At 38.8% G+C, this 20687-nt stretch overlaps 1 protein-coding gene across 3 annotated transcripts in view; it reads left to right on the top strand.

The window, feature by feature from the left end:
* Nucleotides 1-7638: 7638 nt before the first annotated feature.
* MAP2K5 (mitogen-activated protein kinase kinase 5) overlaps nucleotides 7639-20687 on the top strand; it is a 228706-nt gene continuing 215657 nt past the window's right edge. For 2 of the 3 annotated variants that reach the window (XM_033108521.1, XM_033108522.1), the window contains exons 1-2: nucleotides 7639-8452; nucleotides 14089-14137. In XM_033108521.1, coding sequence (XP_032964412.1) covers nucleotides 8318-8452; nucleotides 14089-14137 — 184 coding nt within the window. In that variant the 5' untranslated portion in view covers nucleotides 7639-8317. The remainder of the gene's footprint in view (nucleotides 8453-14088; nucleotides 14138-20687) is intronic. The other variant, XM_033108520.1, reaches the window with a different exon arrangement.

The raw sequence follows: 20687 nt of genomic DNA, 5'->3' as shown, positions 1-20687 counted from the left end.
ATGTTGAAAAGGATGTGGAGAAATTGGAATCCCTATACATTGCTAGTGGGAACGTAAAATGGTTCAGCCACTTTGGAAAAGTCTGGCAGTTAAATATGGAGTTACCATATGACCTAGCAATTCTATTCCTAGGTACATACCCTAGAAAATTGAAAACATGTTCACACAAAAACTTGTACATAAATGTTCAAAGCAGCATTATTTATTCTAGTCAAAAAGTGGAAACCACATAAATATCCATCAGTCAATGAATAGATAAATAATATATGACATACACAATGGAATATTATTCTGCCATAAAAAGGAATGAAGTACTGATACTTGCTACACCATTGATGAAGCTTGAAAGCATTATGCTAAATGAAAAGAAGCCAGTCATAAAAAAAACACGTATTATTCCACTTATATGAAATGTCCAGAATAGGCAAATCTATAGTGACAGAAAGTGGATTAGCAATTGCCTAGGGCTGGAGAGGTTGGGAAGAAATGGGGAGTGACTTAATGGACATGGGATTTCTTTTTGGGATGATGAAACTGTTCTAAAATTGACTGTGTTGATGGTTGCACAAATCTGTACTCAAATTATTGAATTATACACTTAAATAGAAGTACTATATGGCATGTGAATTCTCTCCCAATAAAACTATTAAAAATTAGTAAACGGGGAGAGGAAATGGGCAGTTAGTGTTTAATGTGTATAGAGTTTCAATTTTGCAAGATTAAAAGAGTTCTGGAGAAGGAAGGCATTGATGGTTGCACAGTGATATAAATGTACTCAATACCACTGAACGGTGCACTTTAAAATCGTTAACATGGGAAATTTTGTGTTCTGTGTATCTTACCACAAAGAAAAATAATTTTTAAAAATTAGTAAAGGATTTAATATTACCATGATAAAATTAACTGCATGATTTTCATAGAAAGTAACTGAGTTTGGGAAAATGTTAGAAATTAAAAGAATTAAAATGTTAATTTAACATCATTTTATTTGTTGCAGGCTTGGAATTTAAAAAATTTTAGTTATGAAACCTAGTTTTAATTAAGTGGAAGAAATCTCATTTGGGATAATTTTTAGTAGCATTAAGAAAAGGATATACTTGGTTTGAGATTACTTAAGACCACAGAAAAGCATGTAAAATGTTAGTAAATGAAAATCTCCTCTTTTAGATGCTAGTTGCTGGATAAATATCAGCTACTACTAAAATAAGGTTTTATATAGTACTGCTTATAGCTATTTTAGTTGCACTTATATCATTTTAAATACAGTTTATGAACATTGTACTACTCCATTATATTATTAATTTACCTTCAGAGATATTTATAGTATCAATTTAAAAGCTGTAAAACTTCATGAAAAGTAGCTTAAACAAGGATTTTGATAAACAAAAGCTTTCAGTTTTAAAAGCAAATCATGGAAACTGTACTTCTTAAAGAAGATTTGAAGGATTTTTGTTGTTGTTGATGGTAGAATTATGAACCTTGTAAACTCAGTATTTTTTAGTTAACCTAAATACATAAATCTATGTGAATTCATCTTATGAAAAGAGATATGTCATTAGATATATGATCATTATATGCTTTAGTGATTCATGGACCTTGTTACATACATGCTTTGTAATGTATGAATTATTTAGTAAGAAAAATCACAATAATTTTGTTGTTACTCAAAAATTTATGGGTTGGCAGAAACAATTATGCAGCCCCTGAAGCTGGCACGTTAAGGTAACATCATTAACGCTACGTAGTATGATTTTTTTTAGTAGTTATTTGACATAACCTTTACTGCTTCTGCTAGAATATATCAGTAATTTTATAACAATCTGTCTGTAAACAGAACATTGAATTTATTAAATACGAAATGATTCATTTTACTCTTCTTTTAATTTAAGTGCATAATTTAAAATCATACCTAAAAAGTTGTTTACCCGAACCCCGAAGGAAGAATAAAAATATAACAAAAATAAAAATCAATACTCTAGTAAATAGATATATATTTAAAACTCTGTTTAATGAAAGTAAATATTTTTATTTAAAAAAAGTACATGTTTAAGAAATCGATGAAAATAATTCATGAAGGTAGACTATCTTGTAGCCTTTCTTTAAGGCCCTTCTTTACTGTGAGATGAAGCCAAATTTAGTTTCTTATGCTCTCATATCTCCAAATTTTATAAAACGGAGGAACCAAGACTTTAGAGTTTGAATAAAAATCTAAATAGTGTCACTTAAATTTTAGATTACATTTAAAAATCAAGTCATTCATTCATCACACAGACACTTTTGCACTGACAGAATTTTGGAAATTTTACCTGTCAACAACATCTAGCAGTTCTGAATCTACATAACAAGGGTCCATTCAAGCCATACTGAAAAATACACTTCTGTACACAGCTGGATGAGAACCAGGTGTTACTAACTTTTTGTGTGTTTTCAGTATTTGTTATATAATGAAGGCTCTATGTCAAATGAATGTATGATCATTCAAAATTAAAAAGAAAACTTGCCTTCATCTTTAAGAGATTTAAGAAAGGGACACTGTAATAGATCATATGGATTCTTTACAAGAACAGCAACAAGTTTTGAAATACTCTCTCAGATGTAATGAATTGACTTACACGGTTCTACGTATTCCGAAAAAGAAAAGATTGGAATCTTGTTCCATTATCCTTTTTAGGCATTTCAAAAGGTGCCATCTATGTTCTCATACAGGAATTTTGCTATTTGAAAGTCAAACAGAATGATGTGTAGAACTAAATGAAGTGAAACATTAAACAGAAAGTAATAGGATCAGTTAGACTTAACTCTTTGTAAGCAGAACTAGAAACAATGCATTAGTAACTAGGAGACAAGAATGTTTTGAGTTGGCAAAAAATGGAATGGGTGACGTCTTGAGACAGTGAGTCCTATTGTTGTTGGAGATGTTCAGGAGGCAGTGGGCTAATTCCTTAGGTTGACGTGGAGAGAATTATTGAATTGGGTGGAGGATTACTGTGTTTCCCCAAAAACAGGACCTAGCCAGACCGTCAGATCTAATGTGTCTTTTGGAGCAAAAATTAATATAAGACCCAGTATTATACTATATATTATGTTATATTATTATATTTTATATAAGATCCGGTCTTATATTATAGTAAAATAAAACCGGGTCTTATATTAATTTTTGTTCCAAAAGACGCATTAGAACTGATTGTCCGGCTAGGACTTATTTTCAGGGAAACATGGTAGATTGGTGATTTTGTAAGTTTCCTTTAACTGCAATTTTATTATCATTCTTGAATGCCTATGTCTGATTCCCAATCATGCTATTTGGTTTGGTATTTATTGCTATTCCACTATGGTGTAATACAAAGAACCTTGATTTGAAAATTTAAAAATATGGTTTAAGGTCTCTTGCTGTACTATTACTGGTTGAATAACTATCAGAAAAATTAAAGCTTTCTGAGTCTTCATGTCCTCACATATACAATAAGTTTATCTAACATTTACGTAGAATTTATTTGTGGCAGGTCATAGACTAAGTACTTTACACATGTTAACTCACTTAATCCTCTCATAATAACTCTATGAAATAGGCATTATTTTTATGCCCAATTTTTACCTGTGGAAACCAAGAAGTTTCGCCCAAGATCACACATGGTGAGTGTTACTCCAACCTCTGCAGTCTGTCTACAGAGTCCATGGTCTTAACCATTACTCTATATACTTTTCTATGATGCGCAGGATAATTCTATCAGAAAACAGATGTGTGCTTTGCAAGCTGTAAAGTGCCACAAAAATGTGAGATATATTTTGTTAGTTGACATAAAGAAAATATTATATAGATGTTTAAACAATGAAAAGAGGGAAATAATAAAGCTTAAGTGATTTGTAGGGACAACCAGCCTACCCCAATCTAAAGGAAAATTTATTATGCAGAATTAAACCTAATGACATTTTAAACTAATGAACTAATTCATTTTAGAGCATCTAAAATCCACAGTACCTGGCACATAGTAGGTACTCCACCATGAATATCTACTGAATTGTTTCGCTTTTGCAGGAGTGCTGGAATTGGTCTCACTGTTCTTTTCCATTCCTGCCAAAACAGAACAGACTTTCCTGTCATACTTTCAGGGGTTTGTTGTGTCTGATCATTTTTGTCCATGCGTCTTCATATTCTTCTTTTTAAAAAACTAATAGATAACCAAGCACTATGATAAGCATTATGTTTATTGTTTAGTTATTGCTATTGTAAATTATATCTTTTTAAAGTTTCTAAAATATTATTGCTGGTGTGTAGAAAATGCAACTTATTTTTTTTTAAAAAAACTTTATTTAGAATAATTTTAGATGGACAGAAATATTGCAGATATAGTACAGAGAGTTCCCATATACCACACCCAGATTCCCCTAATGTTAGCATTTTACATAATCATTGTACCTATGTCGCAACTAAAAAGTCAACATTGGTACATTATTACTAACTACACACGACTTTATTCAGATTTCACCAGTTTTTCATTACTGTCCTTTTTCTGTTCCAGGATTCCATTGAGGACCCTACATTACATTTAATCATCATGTCTCCTTAGTCTCCTCAGGTCTGAGTTTCTTTGCTTTTTGTTTTCTATGACCTTGGCAGTTTTAAGAAGTACTTGTCAGGTATTCTGTAGAATGTCCCTCAGTTTGGGTTTGTCTGACATTTTTCTCATGATTACATCGGGGTTATGAGTTTTGGGAAGACGACCACAGAGGTCAAATACCCTTCTGATTATATCATATCAGAGAGTACAGGGGGTGATGTTAACCTGATCACTTGGATAGGATGATGTCTGCCAGCTTTCTGCACGGGAAAGTTACTGTTTCATCCTCTACTGTCATTATATTGTTTTAAATCAAAATTAATCAACACGTATTTGAATGCTATATGCAAGGGCCCACATTAGGCACTGAAGGAGACAAGTAGAATTCTTGAACATAGGCAATCAACATTTCGTTGTAAAATTTGAGATTCAGTGGGAGTCTGTAATAGTTGTCTCAGTCTTGATGGGGGTGGTGATGGAAAGGCAAAGGAACAAGGGAGGCTCAAGACAGGCAGGAGATGCACACGGTAGTTGCATTCCTGTTACTTAATTTACTTTGCCTTCAAAATCCATTCATTCAGCAAAAATTATTAAAGTGCCCACTGTGTGCCAGGTACTATTTCAGGTCCTAGGGATGTGCAGTGAATAAAACACATACAGTTCCCTCTCCTCGTGAAGTTACAGTTTAGCGGGGAGACAGACAAACCAATGAGAAAAACATGTCATATATTATATAGTAATAAGTGCCAGGAGGAAAATAAACTAGGGAAGGGGACTAGGAATCCTGCACACCTTTGTGCCTGTATCTATGGGTGGGGTGGGTTTGGGGCTGGTTTGCCTGCCTTTTTCAATACTGTGCTCAGGGAAGGCCTCAGCAGGAAGGCGACATTTAAGTCAAGACCTGTAGAAGGAGGGAGTGAGCCATGCGGATATTGGGGGTAATGGCAATCCAGGTAGAAGAAAAGGCAAATGCATGGCACTCAGGTGGGATGCCTGGTAAGTCCAAGGAACAGTGAGAAAGAGGCTGGTGAGAATGAGGGAGAGTGGTAGGAGATGAGGTCTGTGGAGTGCAGGATGAGTCGTGTCATAGGTCAAGTTAGGAAACCATCTGAAGAGTTTTAACCAAAGGAGTGACTTGATCTAACTCTGGCAAATGGGCTGAGAATAGACTGTTGGTAGTAGGGGTCAGAGTAGAAACAAAAGATTAGGAGAGAAATATGGTAATTTGGACTATAGCAGGAAAGGGTCAGGTTCCGGGTGAAGGATTCAAGATTGAGAGCAAGGTAAAAAGAGATGAAAGAAAACCTCTCTGAATATATAGTAGTAAAATGTCATTTTCCTCATTTAAAAACTCCCTTTACAATTGCAGATAAATAACCGGATTAAAAAATGGCCAAAAGACTTGAATAGACAGTTCTCCAAAGAAGATACACAAATGGCCAACAAGCATATGAAAAGATGCTCAACCTGTCTAATCACTAGGAAAATGCAACTCAAAACCTCACACCTATTAGAATGGCTACTATCAAAAATACAGAAAATAAGTGTTGGAGAAAATGTGGAAAATTGGAACCCTTGTGCATTGTTTGTGGGAATGTAAAATGGTGTAGCCATTGGAAAACAGTATGGCAGTTCTTCAAAAAATAAAAAAAATAGAATTACCATTGTAATTTCCCTTTTGAGTATATAACCAAAAGAATTGAAATCACAAACTGAGTTGGTTTTCCCCATAGTAGTATAAATAAAAAAGCTGTTTTAACAAATCCTAAGTTCACAGAAAATCTCAGTTTTGTGGTCTATTTTCTCAAATAATAGGAAATGAACTTTCAATAAAAAATACATGGGGACCTTGAGCAAATGGCTTATTTTTCACAGGACTGAAGTGCAGGTGGAAAGGGGCAATTCCTAGACTACATATCTGGAGGATCTGAGTAAAGGAATTGCTACCTAAGCTATTAATTTACAATAACTGAAGAGAGAATTTATCTCCTATAATTAACTTTCAAAGTAAATATGAGACAAACTCAGAGAAATCATATGCAGAAAAAATTTTGGTGTTATATTAAAACCAACCAACATTTAAAATATTTTTTCTTGCATTAACTGTTAGAGGGTAAAGTGACACTCCTCCCTCAGCGGTTTACACAAAATTCAGCCCCCAAAAGTAAAGCCAAATGTGCACCTTCATGACAGAGATAAAAGGAAACACCTACACTTTGCAATTTGTGACCAAACATTTGTATGGGTACCATAGATCAACAAAGCGATGCACTTTAAAATCTGAGGTTAAGGCATTTAAAAATAACCAAGGGTTACTGCGACTGCCTGTGATATCACCGATTGCGTACACATTGCTATCTAGTTCAAAATTTATGGACTAGACCGGGTATCGTTTGTAACGGTTTAATAAGAGAAGATGAAGCCACTACTACAGCTGTCGCTGGGCAGTTAAAACTCTTCAGCGCATTTTCTTCACGGTTGCTTTTGAATAGGGAGCTGTTTTTCACTTCCGGACAATCGTGGCGGTAAAGAACTTAAGTGAAAAAGTCTTACTCGCTTTGCCAATGTGGGAGAAGACGAGCCTCTGGATCTGTGACTGGAAAGAAGGAAAAGAAAAAGACCGTTTGTTTGTTTGTTTGTTTGTTTTTTAGTTCTTGCCTTGCTCTTGCCGATTGGTGCGCAAACCCCCACGAACGTGGAGGTACACGGCTTGACAAAGTAGGGAGAAAGGAGAGCTGCAGTTCTGTCCTTCCGAGGCGTCAGTAAAGGCAAATCGTATGCAATTTTCAGCCGTCAGTTACTTGGCTTTTGGCGGACTCCAACGCTGGTTCAGTGTCCTCTCTCGTTTGTTAGATGTTTTCACGTCGCTACTTTTAATGAGGACCAGGAATAGGGAGGCCATCACTCAGTCGCCGCTGGCGGTCACTTGGCCACTGGGGTCTCGTGAGTGGGCGGGCCCCGGCCGTTCCCGCCTTCTCGCCCGGACGCGGCGCACTAGATCCTCGGGTCCCGCCCTCCGGGGCGCGGGGGCGGGGCCGGCCAAGAGCTGCCCTTTTCCAAGATGGCGCCGGGGGAGGCGGGTCCCTCTTGCCGGCTCCGGTGGTTCCGGCGCTGCGCATTTTGGTTCCGGAGTAACTGTGCCCTCGCCGCCGCCTTCCTCTTTATCCTCCCGCCGCTACTGTCGCCGCCGCCGCCAGGACGCTCGACTTCTGGTGGCAGGGGCTGAGCCCGCGTGCGCCGTGCCCTGTAGCTTGGGGTGGGGCAGAAGACTCGCCCCCTGACCCTCCCGCGGAGGCCCCTCCTCAGCTTTCTCGTGGTCGGGCGGCCCTGGGGCTACTTCCGAATAGCCCCCGACTGAGTCCCCTCCAGTCTGGGACCCTCCCCTCGTCCTCTAAGGAGGTGTGGACACCTGCCGCTGTATTTCCCTAGAACGGTGGCTTCTCGCTGCCGTCTTCTCACACCCACACAGACGGCGGCCAGCTGCACCGTCCCATTTTACCTTCTTTTCCAACTCTAGGATCTTCTGACCTCCGCTAGTTCCCACTGGTCCCTGCCACTTGCCCCGTCCACGCTCACAGGGAGACATCCCTTAACCCCACACCGCCTGGGCCTGGGTCGGTGCCTGCGGGCCCCTTCTTGACCACCCCTCCTTTCTGATCTCACCCTCCGTCCTCTTCCCTCGGCCCCCGCAGAGGCCCCACATAACCAGGGGCCAGTGGAGACTCCCTACCCCAGAATGTGAGCCCCTTTAACCTGTAATGCTGTGGCTGGCCTTTGGACCCTTCCATGCCATGGAGAACCAGGTGCTGGTGATTCGCATCAAGATTCCAAATAGTGGCGCGGTGGACTGGACAGTGCACTCCGGGCCGCAGTTACTCTTCAGGGATGTGCTGGTGAGTGCAAACCTCAGTGTCCAAATGCCAGCGAGGGGGGCGCAGGGATTTGTGGGGCAGTCAGCACTTGACCACTGAATCTTACCTCTGGTGGCTTGAGCTGGTGGTGTCCACTGCTGGCCTCGTGTAGGGGCAGTTTATTGCTTCAGCCATGAGCATTGATTAATTTCATGCAGGGAAATCTGGCAAATGTGCTGGGCCCTGGGGAAATAGAGATGATCAGATTGAACCCCTGCCCTCAAGGAGCTCACAGCCTGGACTGGGACAAAAGCTTAGAAGCAACCAACTGGGATACAAAAAGCTGAGTCTAGAAGAGAGATTTTTTTTTTTTTTTTACAAATGTTTTGTGGAATGTCCCTGGCCAGATTCCAACCATGTTTTGCCACTGAGTTCCCTGAACTTGTGACCACTGGGAAAGGGAAACAAGGCAGCTGTAACCTATCACGTTTCAGGAAACCTAAGGTGTCTTTGGTTTTAAGATATTTTATGTACCTCTAAGAAAAAAATACGCATTAAACTGTTACATGCCACACATTGTACAAAAGCAGCCTGATTTTAGAGATGTTAAAATGGGGGAGGGGGAAATGTGCATCTTAGAATTAGCGATGTATTCTTACTTTCATAATAAATACTTGGAATGTATTTGAAATAAAATGGAAGGTGAGAGCATAGTGTAACCTGTTTGGCATTGGCCTGTTGAACCCTCTTACCTTTTTCGCAGATAGTTACTGAGGATGAGTGAAGTAAAATGACTTTTCCAAAGTCGTGTTGATTGTGAGTGGGGGAGTCAGTACCAGAGCTCGGATTTCCTTATTTTTACAGAATGCATTGTGCCCATTTTATATATTTAATAATTGAGTATCAAAGGCAGAGCTGACATACCAAGAAGCACATTGCAAGGACCAGTTCTACAGTGGAACTTACCTGCAAGATAAGATGGGGTTTGGGAGGAGGAAGATCTTTGGTGTGATTTTTGATTGTCGTAGGTTACTCAATCAAAGTTTGATTCCTGTACCTTCGTTTTGATGTTACTGACCACCCAGACCATACAGATTTTCAGGTGTCTGGGCCAGGAGTGCAGAGCCTGGAGTAAACCAGCAGCCTCCAGTCTTGTGCATCAAATGCCAGCCTTCTCTTTGCATGCGGAGTTCTCCACACACTCAACATGCACATAGATTTCCCCTCATGATAGATTTCCCCAGACTCCTTAGCAAGGTCCTCTGGGCCCATCTTGATTGGCTCTTGTCTGCCTGTCATCAGCTTCATCTCTCGCCACAGTGCAATGAGCATCCTGTGGTCCAGGTATTCTAGAATTAGCCTTCAGTTCTCCCAGATGCTCACTCAGCCCTTTTTCAGCTGGCCAACTCCTACTGTCCTTCAAAGCCCACCTTCGTTTTTCCTCCACATCAGTCTTGGTTACTTGCCTTTCCTCTGTGTTCCCACAGCTTTGTTCAGGCAAATCACATGGGTTTTGAGATGGCCATCTCTGTTTCTCCTTTGTTTTCAGTGCTGCATAGGACCCCGAAATATTTGTTTAATGAGGGAACTTCAAAGAAAATGCATGCAATTATGGTTTTGTGAGCACTAGGTTTTGAATCAAGAAATTTAGATTTAACGGCAAGCAGTCCCACTAACTACGCAAGTCACTCTACTTCTCTCAGCTTCAGTTTCTTTACTTGTAAAATAGGGATAATACGTGCCTCAAAGACTTGTGAAGATGACATGAGATTGTGTCTGTGATGACAGACATGAGCTTTCTTTCACTTGACTCATTTTAGATAACAGAAGGTATTATTAGTGTAAGTAGAATGGTACAATGTTTAAAAAACACACACTCTAGAGCCCAAGTTTAAATTGCAAGCCCTACCAGATTCACTTGGGCAAGTGTCTTTTGTGTCTCAGTTTCTTCGTCTGTTAAAACAAAAAGGTTGGGATAACAATAGCGCCTACGTCACAATTCTGAGGACTGCTGGAGTTGATCCATGGAAAGCACTTAGAACCATCTGGAACATAGTATAAGGGATAGTGACGTCGTTACGACAAAAGGGTAGGGCCTGGGTCTTCTGCTTCCCAGGCATCTTTCAGTTGTACCTTAGCTTAAGGCTGACTGGCCTAAAAGTAAACGGCACAAGCAGTTCCACCATCTAGAGCACACAGTGCCGTGTAGCGTCACACGTGCTGGCTCAGGTAAGCCCAGGTGCGGCATGTTTTGTTGGGAAGGCCTGACCAGGGGCTTGTGGCAGTGGGTGCTGCACTATCTCCTCGTGCCCCTTAAAGTTCTTTGAACTGGGAGCCCAGATCCTGGGGGACTCCTGCAGTCTCTTCTCCATGTTCACCTCATCTCCTCATCAAGAAATTGGCAAAATACCAACAGATGCATCAGCATCTCTGGCTTGGAACCTTAGAGATTAAAGTCAAATGGAACCTGGAAGCATCTCCTTCATCTCATATAACTCTTTTCACCCCAGCTTTTAAATGAGAAAGGATGAACGCTAGAATGAGGAAGTGCTAAAGCCACGTCGCTAGATGTTGGCAGAACCAGACACAGACGCCAGAACAGTTTTTAGGTACTGAGTCAGCCATAACGGGGTATTTGGAAATCAGAGTCAGTAGTTGACGGCTCCACTCACAGCTCCGTCAAATAGCTGGGAGCCCCTGGGCAAGTCACCTGGCCTTTTGGGGCCTGTGTCCTTTGTCTGAATTAATTGGGGACGGTGCACTGTGAAGAAGGCCTAGCTGGTGCTCAAGGGCAGAGATACTTGCTTTCTGTGTTTCTCTTCTTCCTGGTGCTCAAGGGCAGAGATACTTGCTTTCTGTGTTGCTCTTCTTCCTTTCCCCCTTTTGCGGAAAATTGTGCAGGAGATCTGAATCTCCTGAATTAGGGGGTGGTAGGAGAGAATGCTTCTCCTTTCATCTTGTTTGAACCCTGTCTCCCAAGTCCCAGTTCAGATTTCCCCTCATCTGTGAAACTTCAGTTGATCCTGAGCCTGTGATTTTTCCTGCCTCCAGAGTTGGTAAATACTACTTACTATTTATGTTTTTGTTTGGCTTCTAATCATACTATAAGTGCTTTGTATTGTTGGTCTTAAGTTTATCTTTATGTCTGTGACCAGATTATAATCTTCCTAAATCTTACTCTTCTGTTGCCTACAGTTTTGTGATCTTGCTCCTGGCACGTTGTAGACGCTTAATTGTATTTTTGGTCTGTCAGATTTTTGACTGATTGATGAAAGAAAAGGATGAACAAATGTTCACCATCAAGATGTTTAAACTTACTTTTTCTTTTGAAACCTTCTTTAGGTTAGGTAAAGAAGACTGGGTCACTTTGAAATAAATCACTTTAGATATAACTGGAAAATATACATAAAATTATTTAATGTGCCCTGCTTAGAAATGGCCAGTAAATATTGACTGATTTTCAGACTTTTTACCCATGTTGTCATGATAGCCCCCCCTTAATTGCTTTAACAAAATAAGATGGCCGGTTGTGTGCATGTGACTCTCTCAAGCCAAGTTGGCTTTTTTCTTTCTCCTTTCCCTTCTCAGTAGACGTAAAACATGTGTGGCTCCTTGTTTATGTTAATGGACAAAGTAGTCCATTGCTGCCCAGCAGGGTTTTCAGCTAGTTATTAGAAATTTGCTGTTTGATGGGATCTGCTGTTCATGAGTAGGAAATGTCCTAAGTGAGTTTGCTAATACTGTAGAGTTCATCTCTCAAGATAGATTGAATGATCAGAGTTCCCAGAACTAACCAATGATAACCTATACTTGGAGGGTTAGAGGTAGAGCCACCCTCCTTTTTTTTTAAACCAATACTGGCTGGAAAAGGTCCTCAATAAATACTGGGGAAGGATGAAGTAAGTGAATGATGACCATCTTCCACTTGCTGTAGGCTGAAGTTTAAGGTGTCATGAGGTAAGCTTCGTAATGAATGTCCCAGGCGTCAGTGACTTACCTATTCAACTGACAGTAGCACGGGCACTCTTACGCACGTTTCAGATATGAACTCACTTAGTCCTACAAGATAGCTACAGTTATGATCTCAGTTTACACAGAGGAAAGCGAGGCTTAGTCACTCAGCGAGTGAGTGGCGGAGCCAAGGTCCAACACCAGCAGTTTGGCTCCAGTTCATACTCGCAGGCGTTGCACTGGCTGCCTGGATAGTTTATTTCATCCTGATTCTGCAGTTTCCATATACCTGTCAATAAATACTTTCTACCTACAAGTGTGCAGAAAGAATTTTTTTTTTAACACTAAAATCTTGGACAAATACTTTTTATCTAAAAGTTGGTGTTTCATTTGCTAAGACGAGTCGGGAAAAAACAATTTCCTTCGGCCCTACTGAGTGAAGGCTGCCTAATATAGTTCCCCTTGATCAATTTTACATGCATAGATTTATTTTTGAAAAAAAAAAAAAGGCACTGTAGAAGCAAGGCTATTATGCAAATTGACACTGCAGCAAAAGCTTCTAAAGGACTGCCTTTAGGAGGAAGTTGCGGCCTCCCCCTGCTCAGAAGGATTGTGGGCTCCCTACAGAGAAATACGTCCAGGTCTTGCCTGTCAGCCTGCTGCCTGGTACCAGTTGGGCACAGCCCAGGAGGGATGTTGTGACAGAGCTCCCCGAGAGCAATAAGTTTGCAGGCCTTTTGTTTGAGTTGGCCTGAATATAACGGAGGGTCACTTTTCCCAGAACTGATTTTCTTTCCTTTTTTTTTTTTGTAAATTAAAGATTATTGGGTGACAATTGTTAGTAAAGAACTGACTTTCTTGAAGGTGTTCTGTGCCTCTTTAATTAAGCTGCCTTTGTAGATTAATTTTCAAGTGTTTTCAACTGTTTAGATTCATTTAAACATTGATACCAGATTATATACACTTAAAATTTTTTTGTAGGCTAGATTAACTGTAGTTCAATGTCATTAAATAACTGTTTTTCAGTTGCTTAAGAGTAAAGGTCGATAAGAATTGTTTGTATTCAATGTAGCTTTGTGGATTTATATCATTATCACGGGAACTTGTTTTTTGAACTTTTCCCACGATGAGTGCAAGGCAAGGTGTTGCTAGTTGCATAACAGGAAGTACATTTGTTGAATGTCTATAATGTGTTAGGCTAGTTTGTGTTTATTACATTATTTAATTTAATTTTACATAACCTCTATAAGTATTACTAGACCCATATGGGAGGATCATCAAATTGAGGCTCAGAGAGGTTAAGTAATTTGTTCCCAGTCACATAGTTAAGTACAGAGCTGAGATTCAAACCCAGGCCAAGACTCCAATACACCTTACTCTTTCTAGTGCAGTACTTTCCACAGCCTCCCACAGAAGAAACCAAATTTTTGTAAACACGCAGCAGTGTATTTGTATACACTGAATCGAGAGTGAAAGATTATGGTATTAATACAAAATAGAAAAGGTTTTGTAAAGATTCTATCCCTCCACCCCCATTCCACCTCCTGAATAGAGATTTAAACTCTGGGCTTACATTGCTTGCCTAAGTGTGATTATGAGCTAATGTTTTTATAGTTTATGCCCACATTTCAAAAATCTCCAGGTTCTCATATTTCCTCTAGGATTTGCCACATGTTAGCAATAAAGAAGATGGCTAATTGTGTTTCTTTATTCTTTTCTTTGTTTAGGATGTGATAGGCCAGGTTCTGCCTGAAGCAACAACCACAGCATTTGAATGTAAGTTTGGCTTGTGTAGTTTCTTGACTATTTCTTTCTGCAGTAATTTTTCAAAGCGTTTATGGGTTGTATTACTTTAGAAACTGACAAAAACAGATTATTTATGATCATCATATGGTACATTTAAATATTTATAAATTAATGCAAGTTTAATGATGATACTTAACTGAGTAATATTTTCTTATTTAATCATATCTTGCATGTGCATATTTCTATAATATAGCTTTAATTACCAACATGACCTTTATCTGCTCTTGCTCCTCACTGTAATAATATTGTGGGACAAAATGAAACGTGTAAACTACCTATAGACCAATGATTATTGATTAAGAGGTTTTAATCCATTGCTGCTTTAAAATAGCAACAGAGTAGAGCTTTTAAGTGCACACTGAATGGAATAATTCTGTTTTTGTGGGGCTCAGCGTTGCTGCTAGATGATGACAGCAGCGCTTCAGGTCTTGCGTCCTTCCCCCAGCAGCCCCCCACCACCAAACCAATTGGCTTAGAGACTGGGGCAGGGGCAGGCTGGACTGGAAAACTGGTTTTGACATGAGCCAGGTCATTGCAGGAGAGGTCAGGCTCTGAGTCATGTTAAGATGAGAGTTTAGTCGGTAGCATAGGGACTCTGGCATTGAGAAGGATAAAGCGTTTGTAATTGTAGTTCCCATCTCTTTTTTGAAGATGAGGGCCACTTTTCCTTGTAGAAAAATGTATGGTTTCTCCACACAGTTGTATACTTTTTGTTCTTGTTTTTTAAGCAGATGGTTTCAGACAGAGAGTGCAATGTCCTCTCTTTTATTTATGTTCTCTGTGAAGGACAATTTGGCAGTACTTATCAAAATATAACATGTGCAAAACCTTGGATTCAGCAGATCCACTTTTAGGAAGCTGTCTAACAGAAATATCTACATATGCACGGTTGAATGCCCTTCAAACCAAGTGTTCATTGTGGAATTATTTTTTAATAGAGAAAACTTAGAAGTAAGCTAAATGCCTAGAATAAGAGATTAATAAATTATTTATCAATAATCTGAAGCATTAAGCAGTAGCTATATGGAACGAGTTTGGATTTTATGCATTGACATGGAAAGATATCCATGATATATTTATTACTGAATAAACAAATAGTAATGTATATGGTACGATCTCATTTTGTAAAAAAACTAATCCCTCCTCTTCCCAATTTCACCCATATATTGAGAGGCAAGGATCTGAAGGCACCCACACATTGCTTTTCAGTGGTTTCCCCTGGAAGGGGACTTGGGGGCTGGAATGGGGAAGGGGTGGCTGAAGGAGCACACTTTTTACTTTATATAGTTCACAATTGTTTGAGTGTTTTCCAACAATCATTACATGATTTAAAAGCTACTTGACTAGAACTCTTAAAATAGTATTTTATTAGCCACACTGGACTCTATATACTATTGTAAAATGGCACACATCTGAAATACTTAGTGTTGCAAGCTCTTCATACCCCGTGCGGTAACTCCTTGGGTGCCAGGGATTTCATGAACAGTCTGATAGTTAAAATTTGAAGTACTTCCTGTTGTCAGAGGCTGTGCTAAGGGCATTTAATGGGTTACCTCATTTAATTTAACCTTCACAAGATCCCCACGAAGTACTTTGATGGCCTGTTATTAGCTCTGTTTCAGTTGAGGAAAGGACATCTTTAAGCAACCTGCTCAAAGTCTTAGAACTAGTAAGTGGTCACGTGGAATTTTTGGAGTAGACTCCAGAGCTTCGCTGTATGCTCATCCACTGCCGAGACTTGTTCTGAGAGTTGTTATAATCCTTGAAATCGCGTGTTCTCATTGTTCGTAAGTGTGGCAGAAAAGCTTCGTACTTTCTACTTCTTGTTTTCTGGTTCCCCCTGAGTGGCTCAACGTACTTGTGCCCCACAGGCTTCTAGAGTGAGGTTCCTGATTACTTGAGCGATCATTTATTGATGGCCTGCTCTGTGCCAGGTGATATACTAGATGGTTCACCTAGATTGCTGCTAATCTTTGTGACACCTCTGTGAGGTAGGAAGATTATACCTGGGAGGAAACTGAAGCTCAGAGACATGAAGTGATTGCCAAAGGTGATCAGCTAGGAAGTGGTAGAGTCCGGATTTCAAACACAGTTCTTTTTGAGTGTAAAACTTGGAGCGTTTTATCATCAAGCATATCAAAACCCTATGAAGTGTTAAGTATGTTTTATGCGGTATATGGGTATGATGAAACAATTCTTGAAAAATTAAACTTTGATCAAAGAAATATTTATGGCAATATATTTAATACTGAAAAGTATGTCTAACACTAACAGAAAAAAATGTTTACACTTTTAGGTTTAAGTTCTTAGACATCTCATTCCTTCTTTTCCCCAAGAGCAGCAACTTTGTACCCACCTGCATTTTGTTTTTTATTTTTATAAAAAAAAATAAAAACAAACACACACAGACAAAATAATGATAGTTTTTTGTGTTTAGATTATCGCGTACTTTCCATAATAGACTTAAAATCCTAGGCTGGCTTTTTTCGTGATTGTTCCAAGTAGGCTGGCTTTTTTCGTGATTGTTCCAAGGTGACCTTATTTTTTGAACCAAAGATCTACACTCATAAATGGAATCTATGTATAAGAGACAGTTGGAAAGATATAGTTTGTAAGTTAATTTGCTGATATTTTTTAGCTGTTGCAGTGGTTTATGGGTCTGATAGAGCAACTCTTGAATACATAAAACTTCAATCAAAGATATATTTATGATAATATATTTAATACTGAAAAGTATACCTAACACCAGTTGATTTCTTATACGAAAGAGATGGTTTTATATTTAGTGATATGATATGGATGTAGCAACAAGAGAAGGGGCACCATCAAATTACCTGTTTTACATAAATGTAGAGAAAAGGATTTGAGTAAGCGGAAAAGAGGGGAAAGACCAGGTAATCTTACAGATTCTTCAGTTCTTAGAAGTGCCGTCTCTTCAGTGAAACCTCTGGTCGGTCGGTCCCCCAGCTGTGGTTAATCTCTCTGTGTACCTTTGCTGGAGCACGTAACACTTTATTTCATTGTGTATGTTTCCCTTACTCACTGTATTTCGAATGACTTGGTGATAGGGGCCATGTTTTATTGCACTCTCGCTCTCTTCTGAGTAGTTAGCCTAGTGCCTTGTAGAAACACTCTTGTTGAATAAAATGGATTTGTATGTGTCCATATTCAAATGGAAATTATAAAATGCATGGGACCTAAAGCTAAGGAGGTAATTTGCTTTTTTTGGATTATTTATGCTATTGCCCAGGCAAAGGATATAATTGGTTGGTGGTGGACAAGTCAGGCACCAAACCCAAATTCTCACCCTTGACTGGACCCCATGTCCTGAGGGGGCTGAAGGTCTGCAGTGGCTGTATTCTTTCTGACTTCTGTCCCTGGGGATGGTCTTTCTGAGGGGAATTAGAGCTGGATGAGGGGAGGGAGGCCCATTGGTGCTGAATTCACCTCTTGGACTGATGGCCCTAAACCTCTTTTTCTTCTTACTCCTTCTAGGTCCTTTCTTCCTTATAAGAGCACAAATTAAAGTACTTTACAATACCTAGTGTTTGATTGCTTGTTTGTTTTTTAATCAGGAAGGTATAGATGATCTTTAAAAAAACATTCAAGCAGCAAAATGTAAACGTCCCCCTTTTCCCCAAGTCACTAGTTAACAGTTTCTCCTGTGTCCTTACAGAAATTGTCTCTGTACGTCTTATATATTATACTGAAACTAGTTTCCCCTGCCTGTACTTAATAGTATACATTAGGCCTCTTTCCAACAACATCAGTGTGCACAGATCAACTTCATTCTTTTGGATGACTACATTGTACTTAATTTTATGGCTATGGCTTAATTTCTTTAACCTATTGACGGACCAATTTTAAGTTGTTGCCCGTTTTTTAGTATTAGAAAAAATGCTGCAGTCAGCAGTATTGTCTTATATCTTTCCACGTTGTGTAAAGATATTTCTAGGCTAAATTCCTAGGAGTTGGAACCTCTGAGACAAAGAGTACCCATATTTTACTTATTGATAGCTATTAGCATGTTGGTCTCCAAAAGGTAGAGCCAGTTTACACTCCCACCTACAATGTTTGAGAATACCCATTTCTCTCTACCGTCACCAACTCTGGGTATTAGCAAGCTTTTTAGTCAAAATGTCAATTTGATAGGTGGTAACGATTATTATACTATTGTTTTATTTTTTTTATTTCCTCAGTTATAAATGAGCCTGATCATCTTTTCATTTGTATTTGGTCATCTGTATTTGATGTCTGTGGACTATTTGTCACCTTTGCTTATTTTTCTATTAGGTTATTTGTCTTTTTCTAATTGATTTAAAGCTTTCCAATATTGAGAAAATTGGCCCTTTGTCTTATATGTTACAAATATTTTTGTTTAGTTTACTACTTTCCTTTCAGCTGGTTTGGTTTTTTTTTGTTTTTGTTTTTGTTTTTACCCTTTTTTCCCATGGAGAAGTTTAAACTTTTTACACGGTCAGATTTATCATATTTTCCTTTGTGACTTCTGGTTTTATGACATATTTAGAAAGGTCTTCCACATTCCAAGACTTTGAAAAAAAACAGTCTATATTTTTTTTCTGATTTAATGGGGTTAAGCGCATACAAACGTACGTTCATGTGTGTATTAGTGTGTGTTTTTCTTTTTGTAAAACAGTGTGCATTTTTATCACAAAGGTTTGTTTTTTTTTTTTTTTTTTTTTTTGGTATCATCTTCAGTTTATTTTGGTGGTGAAAGGAGGAGTCAGATGGGGATCCAACTTTATTTCTCAAGCAGATAGAGTTACGCCCATACCAGTTATTGAATGATTTGCCTTGTGAGAACACTTCTGAGATGAAGCTAAGTTCTATAACCATAAAAAATCTTTTATGTTTGCATGTGTGGGCCCTACATGTGCTGTAGGAGTTTGAGATTCATATAGGCCCAAAGACGCCTGCTGATTTTCAGTTTCATTAACAGATTCATAAGCACATGAGGTGATGAAAATCAACTGTGCTCACTGATGAGTTCCCTGCCCGTATCTGTTACATGGGTTGCTCTCCCTGAATTTTCTGTAGACAAGTTACTGCTATAAAATGACCTTGGGGCTGGTTGCTGGATAGATAGTAAGATCTTACTGGTGACTTGAAAGATGCATTTTAAGTCTGTATAGAGGAATGCTGACTTCTACCTGTGAATACCACATGGCACCACTTTTCCATGACACTCTGATTTCACATGTTTTGGTTGGTAGCTGTCATAAATATCTGCATACTTGTCAAACCATACATCTGAGTTTTGGTTCAGAAAATATGGTTGTAGGATAAGTCTTGACTATGTCTTTCTTCAACCAAGGCCGTTTTATACTCACTTCACATTGAATAGAATACTTTTCAGTTGTTTTATGAATTTCTGGAAGATTATTTTGGGTAGAAGTTTTAAAACCAGTACATCATATCTCATTTCAAATTTGGCATATGACCATGTAAAGCAAAATTGCAATTACGTAAGTTGTAAATTCTTAGAATATAGAAAACAACTAGAGCTGATTACTGGGAGAAGCACTTGCAGGAGATCGTCGTCATGTCCAAATAGCAAGGGCATCTCATTAGGAAGAGTTGGGTGGGAACCCCTTTTTGCTTTGGAGAAAAGTCTGAATTATAAACTATATGGAAATCATAAATATTGGGGAAAATGAAGTTCATTTTATTTATAGTAAATGTAAACTATAAATGGTTGCTTATAAGTAAAACTAGGAAGGTTAATGAAAAATTGTAATTCACAGTCGACCTATACTGAGTCTAAAAATTATTTAACAGATAAGAGTTAATTGTGCATCTTTGAATTTGAGACAATTTGAAGGGAGCTTTAATTTATTGGAATTTTGGTTCCAAATATTATCTATACAAAAAGTCCAAATCTTTTTTAATCTTATGAGAGTAGTTGCTTATCAGTATAGTGTTCTATTTTGCATGAGAATTAAGAAGTTTAAGTCCTTTACCCGAGCACCAGGCTAGTTGTTCTCTGAAGGCAGTAGACAATACTGCTCATTTTTGAATCCCCAGAAACCCAGCACAGAACCTGGCACATACGGTGGTGCACACTCAAAATGTGTTTCTGGAATGCATGGATGGTTGAAGGAATAAAGTAATAAAGACAAGCCTTTTAAATCTCATCCATCAGCAGATTCTACTAGCTCTATCTTTAAAATGTATCCAGCATGTGATGACTGCTTAAACTCTCAGCTTGGTTGAGGCCACCATCATATCTCACCTGAACTAGGACAGTGGTCTCCTAACTGCTCTCCCTACTTCTGCTTTGCCTCCATACAGCAGCCAAAGTCAAGTGATCCTTTTAGAAGTTAAGTGAGATCATTACACTCAAAACCCTCCAGTGGTTTCCATCTTACTTGGGGGTAAAATGCCCTGCATTTTCTTGTTTGCCCCCACCTCTGCTCCACCATTTCTTCTCTAAACTCACCTATTCCTCTCCTTCCTCTTCGTTCTGTTTCAGATACTCTGGCTTTCTTTCAGTCTCTCG

This window comes from Rhinolophus ferrumequinum, chromosome 6 (genome assembly GCF_004115265.2).
Source record: "Rhinolophus ferrumequinum isolate MPI-CBG mRhiFer1 chromosome 6, mRhiFer1_v1.p, whole genome shotgun sequence".
Lineage (NCBI taxonomy): Eukaryota > Metazoa > Chordata > Mammalia > Chiroptera > Rhinolophidae > Rhinolophus > Rhinolophus ferrumequinum.
The sequence above is the reverse complement of the archived record's forward strand: the minus strand, read 5'-3'. Positions and strand labels throughout refer to the sequence as shown.